At 34.2% G+C, this 11,791-nt stretch overlaps 1 protein-coding gene across 1 annotated transcript; it reads right to left on the bottom strand.

The window, feature by feature from the left end:
- Positions 1–1,373: 1,373 nt before the first annotated feature.
- On the bottom strand, positions 1,374–8,909 carry LOC110371393 (UDP-glucosyltransferase 2). The gene is made up of 8 exons (XM_049837808.2): positions 8,691–8,909; positions 4,883–4,973; positions 4,409–4,601; positions 3,833–4,027; positions 3,364–3,583; positions 2,895–3,114; positions 2,048–2,267; positions 1,374–1,755 (listed from the first exon to the last, which is right to left on the bottom strand). The coding sequence occupies exons 1-8, from the start codon at positions 8,838–8,840 to the stop codon at positions 1,488–1,490; spliced, it is 1,557 nt and encodes a 518-aa protein (XP_049693765.2). The 5' UTR covers positions 8,841–8,909; the 3' UTR covers positions 1,374–1,487.
- Between the last annotated feature and the right edge of the window lie 2,882 nt (positions 8,910–11,791).

The raw sequence follows: 11,791 nt of genomic DNA, 5'->3' as shown, positions 1-11,791 counted from the left end.
CAAATCTTGGAATACCCTTATCCAATCAAAATCCCTTCATAAAACTACAAAGTTTTGATTATAAAAAAAAAAACACGAAATGAGTTGAATTGAACAAACTCTGTTTTAAAATCTGTACAAAATATCTTAACTGATTTAAAAACGTTAGTTGTATGAGTTTTGTATTAAAATTTTAAACGAATTTTAATGTAATTTAAGTACCTAACAATATTGAAATGGCAAACAATATTGATAATCGTTTTCATTTAACTAATAGGTGTATTTTGATAACAATATTATGATGATGTTTGCACAAACAGTCCCTAAGTAGTATTGAAATGAGTTAATTTCGTAATAAATAGTACGTGAATTTAATTTCAGCACTTTTAATTTTAATTATACTGATTCTTGTGATTTTTTACTGAAAGAAAAAAACACGAAATCAAATCAAAGTCTTTTAGTATAATATTCCGACCAAAAAGTTAGGTACAGGTACTCACAAAAACATTTCAGTAATTGTAGTCTCCTTTTGTATACTTACTAGCTACTCGGGCGGTTTCATCAGCTTTCTTCTAAGGAATCACCTCTATTACAAGATCAAATCATCAGAGTAAATAAAATCAAGTTGTCTTCTTAATTTTAATAGAACTGCAGCGACTTATAGTGTAAGCTACCAAGCATCTAAGTGCATAGGGCCAACTTGGTACAAGTTGTGCAAAGTTGTACAGAGCACAAGCGCCGGTGGCTTATATTGTACCACTCCTAATTGGACCGAGTTCAGTTCTTCTAAACTTGATCTACTGAAATCCCTTTGTTATTTTGGTTTGAAACCCTGACTGCTGAGAAGTCGAGTAAAATAGCGTAAATCAGTACATACTAGAGGATTTGTATTTTGAATATATTATTTTAAGTGGAAAGATATAGACTGTGAGGACCAAAGCTCACAGAAATTAGTATAATGAATTTCTAATTAGTCATCATCACACACAGAGTCTAGTTCATTCCCCAAATTATTACGTGGAAATGTATAATTTTCGTAATAATTTTATGAAACGTAGCGTGAAATATGTTCGATACTATTAAAACATTGGGCAGCCTAAACAAACAAGAGATTTAAATAAAGCCAGTTCCACTCTCCGGGTTGGTTGTGCGTGTCGTAAATTGGGGACGAATGGATTTTATATGTGGACGACCCTAAGGTTATTTTAGGGTTACATGAGAAAGTTTTGTGGTCAACCGCGTACATGGGTGAAATTCAAAATTGCGCAGATAGGGAGTAATGGTGACTTTCTATTTAGTTTGGGCGACTGTAAATCCTAGCAAACGTATTGGCAAAAAAACTAAGAAAATACTTATAAGTTTAAACAGAAGTGTGATTGAAATTGAAAAACAGCTTTTATTTTATTTTTTTATTAACAACTTCAAACAAAAACTGGCTTCATTGTCAAGCTTCAAATCGCTTTCACAATCACTCTTGCCTAAAATCCAAACAGTCACTAAAAATCTCACTAACTTCTCTTCTTTTTGACATCACTCTTTCTTGCCAAACGAAGCAATATTTGGACTGCCTTTATAAGGACGATTAATCCTAGGAGTACGATTGCTAGGAGATCCAGGTACATTTTCTGGTAGAATGGCATGTGGAGCGCCGGTGAACGAAGATGTGGGGCTCCGTTGGTTTCTATGACGTGTTCAATCCAGTGGACTAGCGTGTGACCAGGCTTGGTCTCCCGGTGGTGGTAGATGAAGGATAAGTCCTTTACTTTTTGAGTGTACCTACAAAAAAGAAATAACATAAGGATTACAATGATGAGCCAACAGGACCTTCAAGAGGAACTTAGGAGGCATGGTCATTAATTCACAGGGTATTTCAGGATACTTTAAATTATATATAGTAAAAAATATTATATAGTAGTTTTTAGTATAATGCTTTTCTGGGAAAATGAAATGCCATTTAACGTTAGAATGTATGTTGGAATTGAATTCGTCGAAGTGAACTACAGGTGCCTGGAAACGAAAGAGGAAGAATATGTGCAACTATGGACTGATTTAATGGCCCTATACTCACTTAGGGTTTGATAGAATTTCTTCTATAGCCACTTTCAGGTTAGCTGGAGTATCATGACCCAAGTCCACTTGCAAAGCAAAACCTTTGCGGACCGCTCTCATTACATTGATGAACTGGTCAGCGAACAATGGTATGCCGATGATAGGAACTCCATAGTGAATGGTTTCTGTAGTCGATAGAAGTCCTCCGTGGGTTACGAAAAGCTTGCAGTTTGGATGAGCTATAGAAATAAAAAATATTTTATGTAGAATTAGCTCTTATCCGCGTTGTTCTCCGAATTAATTTTAGAGTCTGACATAGTATCTAAAAAAATATTCAGCTTGTCAATTTTATTTTGGTGCAAGAGTCAAAGTAGCAACTATGATCCAGCCGTTTGAGGCCAAAAATAATCCAGTCACATACCTACTGCATTTTTTACCCCAAAATTTATTTCCAAAAAGAAGAAAAATGAAAATTGTGAAAACAGCTCGGCTTGTCATACGTATTAATCCCTCAGATACATCGGATACTGATGGCATTGTTGCGGTTCTGTGACCGGTGTTATCGACATGTGGATTTCAGCAACGCCATTGTAAATGTTTAAAACTTTAAATGGATCGGATAAAGAGAGGCTTTTAAAGCCGTTTCAGTGATGAGATTAACTAGTAATGCTTCTTTTGTTTCTATCGTGGCTTTTGTATTTGAGAATATAAAGATAGAGTTTAAATTGATTCAATTCAAATACATATGATAAATATTCTATACTGTACAGTTTCTGCAACAATCATGATTTAATACGAATCATTGAATCCTCAATCATCCTTAGAAAATACAGGATAACAGATATGTAGCTAATTTGTATATTTACCTAATATACTCGGTTGAGGAGCCCACTTCACCATAATAACATTCTTTGGAACGTCTGTCAATTCCTCTTCCAGCTTCCAAATGACAGTCTCTTTTAATGCACCAAACACATCCAAGAAATCCCTCTTTAGTTTTGCGGGCATAGTACTACTCTTCATCATGCTACCCATGCTGAAGTATATTACTCCATACGGTGCCTCATCCATTATATTTTGGAGATTCTGCAAAACATAAAATGTATTTATTGATTATACATAAAAGATCAATGCACAAAGGCGGACTTAATTCCTTAGGCGTTCTTTACCAGCTTCAACTGTTAGGTGGAGGAAATGGAAATTAACTTTAGCAAGCAAAGTAATCATATTTTGCTTCCCTTTACTTGTATTAGTAATAATGCCATCAATATACTGCTGATGAAGACATTCGGTAAAAGCTAGTAAGCCTTTCACATTTTAGATTAAGGTTCTTACCTCTGGCAAAGCCGGGACTACATCCTGTATATGATAACCAGCAATAGCAATGTGGTTTATGGGCAGCCTTTGAGGGTCCCCAGAAGATATATGGGAATTACCGAACATCAGAGAGCTGTTATATTTTACTTCTTCTAACGTGGGCAATGTTATTCCTCTCTTTGCTGCTGCTGGTCCAAATATTTCTTCGTATGTTTTCTGTTCTAAACCTTTTATGGACCTGATGAGAACAACATAATATATACTTATGATTTGATGGGTTTGTTTTTTTTTGCAATTTGTTTAATTGTATGGTAGTTTATCTGTTAAGACTGTCTGTCTGAAAAGACATTTAAGATTTCGGGTTCAATCAAATATAACGTAATAGTCAGACAATTCTTCATTACTAACATCTCTATTGGAAAGGGTCTCGTAATTTTAATGTTACATATAAAATATAATATAATAAAGGTCTTGAATGGGTCCTTACCATAAAACCCGGCGCAAATAGAAGAGATAATACAGCTCATAAGCTCGCTGTGAGAATGTCAGAGGTGGTGACACTGGTGACATGTGGTCAGGGAAGTACGCAGGGTTACCAGGCTCATCGATCAGGCTCAGGACTGCCGTATGAGGTTCCATTGAAGACGACCAAACGTATGGACAGTTGTATATAGCTGCAAATCTGAAAGTAGCACAAAACTTGGTTATGGCATATAATAGTTTCTGTTTAATCGACTTAGATATTATTATCTCGTGAAAATATACGTAGGTATATAGAAAGATGGAATATTCTTTATTGTAGGACAAACATGGACAAGAAAATAACAAAAAAAATAAGCGAAAATACAAGATGCGTCCTTATCGCTGAAAGCAATCTGTTACAGACAACCTTTGGATGGAGTCGATTTGTATAGAGACAGGGGTTACGGGTAGTCTATGGCGTACAAATTAAATAAATACATACATATATGTAATCATATAAACTATACACCTATAATGATAGGGGTCAGATCTACTTAGGGTTATATACTGGTTATTAATAGAGTTAAATAAATATTCTTACCCACTATACAGATGGTGGTACAACCACTCAGCAACCACCAAATCATATTTTTCATTTGTGTCCATCAAGAATTTCTGAATATTTTCGTGAGTGAGAGACCTGTTTGCTACTGTGATCATCGTCTCGTACATCACTTGCATGTCTGTCAAATCTACTTCCTTTGATATGAACTTCTCGAAATCTAAAGTTTTGACTGCAAAAAAAGACTTTTGTTTTTACTTGTTTTTTAAGTTGATGTGACTCATAAATGTTTTGACTCATTGGACAACGATTCTATTTTTGACTGGACGACCTTCAACTATCGGATAGTATTTTTCCTAAGGCCAAAAAAACTATAACACTGCCGTACAGCGCCTAAATTGGCATAAAAATACGTATTTTGATAAAACAACTGCTGAATGCAGATAACGTATATACAATTCTATGGTTTGATAAATAATTTAACATCAAAGATCTTTGCTACTATGTACTTACAAAACTCGAACTTCTCAACTACTGATGCCACCACAACTTGTTTCAGATTTGGATGGGGCTTCTTATAAGGAATCGCAGTAAGGTATGTCACCTGAAAATTGTAATTGCTTTTATTTAATTTCTAAAAGTAAACAATACAGCTGTACACATAACAGTAAAAAAACATGACATAAATATACCGTAGTTATTATAATATAAATTGAGCATAAGTACGTACTAAATTCCCAAATATTATCTCAAAATAATATTTGAATATAAAACATTGCTGTAACCGATAACACACGTACATCTCATACACAAAGACACTCAGATAAAACTTGTTCCGCCAAAGAATTGATGCGAACGCCAAAAGACTATGAAATTGATATCCACATTCCCAAAACTTGCCATGACCCAAACCGTATCATGGCCAGAACAAACTTATAAATTTTCATAACAAGAGACCTCGTCAAGTTATTCAGCGGAACGCATAGGAAATTATTCACAAGTGAAATTATACCTCAGAATGGAAAAGTTCTCCGTACGTTAGTCGAATACGTAATTTCTGGAGTCACGGGGCACGCCACTTCGTATTCATCTACCATTTGTGTTAGCGTTTTTAGAATTTCCCTCTACCTTGTAGGTACTACAAATTGATGGTTAGGACCAAGCTGTGCCTCTGGGCAGTGTCATTATAACTTGTTTTAGGCCTTTCGAATGTCCCGAACAGAATTTTGGATGCTGCCAAAGTGGTACTGGATAAATTTTGTAATAAGAACTTTAAGTTTTAGGACAGTTGCTGTTATCTAATTTACTTGAACAGAATAATATTATGAGGTAGCGGAGTGCTTTAGTGAAGACACGTCCAAAATAGAAGCCTTATGAAAACTGGAAGGTCACTTTATTTTCATAATTTACAAGAGGCCGTTTTGTTGCCTTTAGAAGATAAAAAAATCTGTATTTATTTTACCATCACCAAACTATTTTCAAACGTCAGTGGCCTGACTGATCCAATTTAAAACTTATTCTACCTGCCACGTTCTAGGCTACTTCCCTCTAAGCTAGGGCGCATCGTACAAGACCCCGTGAATATTAAACCATTTTCCAGCTCAACTAGTTGACAAATACCGCAAATGGTCTATAACACGTCTTTATGTCTAGAGTTGGGAAGCGGTCTGCATATGAATGTGGCCCAACTTGTTAGTGGCTGCGCTTGACCGAACCTGAATATCACATGAGCTCAAACTTACGTTTTGACTGCGAACTAAATTTAAAATAGGTAAGTCTAACTTCTGACCTAAATAGTGAACGATTTGAATGAAATGCTGTTTCGTTAGCTATTCATGAAGACGAGAGGTTTGTTTTTGAATAAATTGTTGAGTATTTGGGCGAATGTGGAGCAAATATAGACTGCGTTAGGAAACTTCGACAACAGTTTGCCAATTTTACACAAAATAGACTGACTGTGGTAGTCTTTCCTTTACACTAGATTTTATCTGCAACAATTTCCGTAAATTTTTGGATAGACCGAAGCAATTATTAAAAACAATATATTTAAATGAATCATTAGAGACACTGAACCCTTTTGTAAATTAATCAACCAGAAACTGATGGCATCAATTTGGATAAATACAATTTAACATTAAAAAGAAGGAGGAAAATCTCCTGCTCGTTAGAGGAACCAAGGATTTTGAGATCAATTGGACATCCAGTTAATGGTTTTCAAAGTAACGATTCCTTTTCGAGAGGCTTAAAGTCAAGGACACACTAATGATGGTACATTTTATATTTGATAGCTTTGTAAAGGGGAAATGTTGATTTGAAGTAAGATTTTGTTTCGAAATATTGCGCAATAATCAGACACGACAGATCGTTTGTCACTACAAATATTTTGCGGTAATTTATGAATCTAATGAATATTGGAGTACCCGCACACAAGCCACTGCAGACTTAGCCGTCGGCTAACAGTTGATCCAACGATTACATATTTTTTAAAAGAAAATCGTGAATTCAATCAAGGCTTTTAGTCACTCTGATACCATCTAAAGACTTCGTCTTTGTAATGGGCGTACTACCATCCATTTCTTATAAGCTTATCTTTAGAGCCCAAACAAACTATTGGTCGACTAAAAGTTTGCAGTGTGCCAGGAATTATTGTTATTTATCAAATGTCTAGTGATATCCTGCATAGTGACATACCCAGATGTGTTATCTTTAGTCTGATGTTAAAAATAAACTGTAATTGATTAACTTGACGACTATTTCATAATAATTATTTCAGAAGATAACACTTATCACGTATTTGAGTTGTTTGTCTTTACGTGGGTGTATTTTACCTACGAGTTATTTATTATATTAAGAGTTAATAAAATTAGCTATAGGTGGTTATAATCATCTGCCTAACCGATCTAACCTGATACAGGTGAGTACCGCAGTTTTTTTTATAAGGAGCGACTGCCTATGTGACCTCCTCAATCCTGTTACTCGGGCAACTCATTATTGCAAGGTACAACTGGTTTTCAGTATTACTGGCTTCTGACGTAACGACTGCCAAAAATGTTCACTGACAGCCGGGACCTACAGTTTATCGTACTTATAGGTACTTGGTCATGTCGAAATAATTATCACAATCTGTCAATGGAAGAATACCATAAATATTGTTTGTACCTATGTTATTTCATCAAAATATGTAAGCTATAAATTATTTCTAGATTATATTCAATACAAAATAGGCACAAGACTGTTTGCAATTCTTTTTTATGTTCTGCTGTAATATTGTAATATTAATCCTAGATGGTTTTGCAAGATGCTCTTATATGTAAAACTTATACTTTTAAATGGCAAGAGAAGATGGAAAGAACTCCGCCCCTAAGACAACCCACTGACCGAAATGGTATGGTACGCACATTACAAAGATACTTCTGAAAACTTTGATTGGAATGAAGAATTTTTTTTAAACAAGAAAGCCAACAATCGGTTCAAATGTCGACCGACTGTTTAGTCAGCATTATACTCTAAATCTAACTTTAAATATAAATATCAGAGTTTATTGTGGTAATACTGATATTTATATTATGACATCGATAAACTTCCGTCAATATTTCACGGACAAACATTCTAGATAAAAAAATGTTATGTAGCACATTTTTAATTTCATTTGAGATAAAATTATCTGCTTTATGTGAGCTACTGACACAGTTACTGATATTCTCGGACGGGATAGCAATCTGACGCGAGCGTATAGCAATATTAGTAATCAAGCGTGTTCTGTAGAGTGTCTGTATGTAGAGTGAAAACCCATCTGCCAGCTGGTCGGTTTTACCTTCCTAATAATTAGGTATGAATACCAATGACTGATAGAACAGTATTCGTGAAAAAGTGCTAAAACTGGCCTAGTTTCAATAAACGCTTTTGACCTTGAGTGTGACTTTATTAGTTGTTTGTTTCAACTACCTAAATCAAAACATTCTTGCGTACCATAGAAAATAACATAACATACCACTATGTTCAGCAGTGGACGTCCTATGGCTGAGATGATGATGATAGAAAATAAAGTTTTTATTAAGTCCTATACTACATATTATCTACATCTACATTAAAACATATAAAAATAACTTAGATTTACACAATGAAGATCTGATAAAATTTAAATGAATCGTTGAACCAGATTTATTTGTCATTTGGAGATAAACAAATGCTTTTTTCAATAAAGATTACATACCCAAACAGATAGTTGAGTGGTATATTTGACTGACACCCGGTAGTATCTGTCATATTTTTCTTATTTTATTCTTATTCAGTAAATTAAATTTGAAAAAAATGTATTTACCTGATGTCCAGCTCTCAAGAGATGTCGAACATATCCTTCTCCCAATATCGAATGACTAGTTCCAGGGTAGGGGAAAACCACAAGGATTTTGTAAGCACACACATGACTTAAACATATACTCGATAACAAAAATAACGTCCAATTATTCATTTTGTGATTACGAGCGGCACAACCGCTCCGTACGAGTGTTTGTATACTACTGGCCGGTAAGATATGCGCGTGCGCCAGAGACCGCAGACGAAGGAAATAAAAGATAAGTTATCAATAGATCTGGTGTAAAAAATAATGTAATCTTTTGTTATATCGATGGCCTCATTAAGCCCAAACATAAAAACAGTGATAGGTATTATTGAAGATTAGAATTCTACATATTAATGTAAGTAAAAAAAAATATGTAATAATATTAACGTCAAATTACCGCCCTTTATGGCCAGAAAATATTATTAACATCCCCAAAAACGTCTTCCTCCCATCCTACTTTGCTGCTCTTAAGTTTTCCACCATTTATTTCTCGAAACGCAAACGCTAGGTAATTCGTAATATTTTTTTGCAGGAAACCATGATGCTCATTTTAGATAACCTATGTATTTTTGTATGTACCTATGTATGTACCTATTTATGTATGTACCTATGTATTTTTTACATGACAATGGCATTATATTAAATGCCAGTAAAACTAAACTAATGTTAATTCATTCACCATATTTGCAATCTAATAGTGTGACTCCACCCTTATTTACCCATGATTATACATGTCACCATAATAACTTACTGGACTGTAAACTTACCTGGGCGTGAGAATAGATGATAAATTTTCCTGGTCACAACATGTAGACTACATTTCTAATAAGCTAAGAATATTATTGAGTAAAATGTACCACCTAAGCTTTAAAGTGCCTATTAATATTTTAAGATGTTTTTATATGTCATTAGTCGATTCCATTATGAGCTATGCTCTTGACAGCTATGGTTTAACATTCAAAACTAACTTAGATAAATTGGAAGCCCTTCAAATTAGATTTTTAAAACTACTTGTTACTAAAAAAACTAAAAGCAGCTGTAAAGGAGACTATAGAAAATTATTTAAAATATGCAAAATTTTACCGATTACTCTTAAACATAGATATCTTTTATTAGTTAACCACCACTGTATCCAAGAGCATAACTTAACTTATGTAAAGAACAACCATAACACACGATCTATGGCTGCTGGTAGATTTAATGTCCCCAGAGTCACCAACTACTTTGGTGACAGAACATTAAAAAAGAGAATACCTTATCTATTAAATAGTCTGCCGGCAGACATAAGGAGTGAAACTAATATAAAAAGATTCAAGCGTAAATTAAAATTATATTATTTAGAAATTATTTAAGATTTATATGTATATGTAATTGCAAGTTAAATTATCTATATAGTATTTAGTTATAAGTAAAAATTGTTATTAAGGATACTCACTGACCCCACAGTCAAACCATTACAACGGTTTTGTGGGGCTTAGCACATAAGATAAGGTTACATTTGTGATATATAATAAATAAAATAAATAAAAAAAAAATTTTTGATTGGACCTCTGTTTTACTGTGACCATTGAACTTGAGATAAGGTTATGTGACGCTTGCAATATTTCTTTATGACAAATACTCTGAGAGTATTGAGAAAGTGCAAAAGAAATATCTAAAGGCAGTGCACTACCGATGTTTTCGTTCTTCCTTGTCTTATAAAAGCTTACTTAAAAAATACAAGCTCATGGAGTTGAAGGGCAGGCGCTTGCAGCTTGATGCAATGTTTCTTTATGATATTTGTAATAATTCCTACGATTGTCCAGATATTACCGATAGATTGTTTTATGTAGTTCCAAGAAACACATTAAGACGTGGTGTACGTGAACGACCTGTATTTGCGATGTATGTATGTATGTGCGCCCTTACGCCGACTCACAAATAATTTCAATGTTTACTTTAAGACTCTTGATTTATTTGCTGATTCTGTTGGAAAATTTAGAAAGAATGTTATTGCAACAATAGTAATAATAATATGGTAATAAAAATCATGGCCGTTCCGTCACGCGAATGACAACACCTTATTTTATAAGCGAATAAAAATCCAATATTTATTTGCAATAGCTTCGAGCATCGTTTGCATGTTCACGTGATTTGTCTAATTGTTATCATCGATGACGTCATTTGTCGGTGTCCGAATGGCGTACTGCATAAAATTATATGTTACTGTACGTGTTTTGTAAGCTCATAAAGTCTTTATTCGTTTTTCAAAAAGGAATTCCATTACACGGTTTTGTCAATTTGTATTTTATATCTACATGCTTAATATAAAAAAAAGTCGTGGTGGCCTAGTGGGTAAAGGACCAACCAAGTATGAGGGCGTGGGTTCGATCCCAGGTCAGGCAAGTACCAATGCAACTTTTCTAAGTTTGTATGTACTTTCTAAGTATATCTTAGACACCATTGACTGTGTTTCGGATGGCACGTTAAACTGTAGGTCCCGGCTGTCATTGAACATCCTTGGCAGTCGTTACGGGTAGTCAGAAGCCAGTAAGTCTGACACCAGTCTAACCAAGGAGTATCGGGTTGCCCGGGTAACTGGGTTGAGGAGGTCAGATAGGCAGTCGCTTCTTGTAAAGCACTGGTATTCAGCTGAATCCGGTTAGACTGGAAGCCGACCTCAACATGATTGGGAAAAGGCTCGGATGATGATGATGTTATTGCAACAATAGGTGCCTTAGAATCTCTCTAGTTATAAATATTTTGTGCCTTTCCATATCTAATTAATATGTATAAATTAATTTTATTTTTTTATTTTGTTAACTGTTCCTACAATTTCCTCTTTTATTAACTGTTCCATTCACTTGCCGTTTTCATTTTATTTTAACTGATTTGTTTTGTTTGTATCGCATTGCATGACGTAGTTTTAAGGATTACAGTATACATATTCTGTGAATAACGTAGTTGGATATACAATTGTTAAACCTTGTTATCAATGCTTCATAAAATTCTATACTTTGTTATTTTTTATATATATATTGTTACTACATATATAAAATATATTGTATATCTGTTTGTTGTTCCTAAGAAAATAAATAAAA

Source organism: Helicoverpa armigera, chromosome 23, assembly GCF_030705265.1.
Source record: "Helicoverpa armigera isolate CAAS_96S chromosome 23, ASM3070526v1, whole genome shotgun sequence".
NCBI classification, from domain to species: Eukaryota; Metazoa; Arthropoda; class Insecta; order Lepidoptera; family Noctuidae; genus Helicoverpa; species Helicoverpa armigera.
Note: the sequence above shows the minus strand (reverse complement) of the source record. Positions and strands in the feature narration are given on the sequence as shown.

Coding starts and splice junctions, on each gene's coding strand:
- LOC110371393 (XM_049837808.2), bottom strand. CDS start 8,840: ATGAATAATTGGACGTTATTTTTGTTATCGAGTATATGTTTAAGTCAT. Junction 3,584..3,832: donor TATTTGCGCCGGGTTTTATG/GTAAGGACCCAT, acceptor TGTTCTCATCAG/GTCCATAAAAGGTTTAGAAC. Junction 1,756..2,047: donor GAAATTCTATCAAACCCTAA/GTGAGTATAGGG, acceptor TCTTTTTTGTAG/GTACACTCAAAAAGTAAAGG.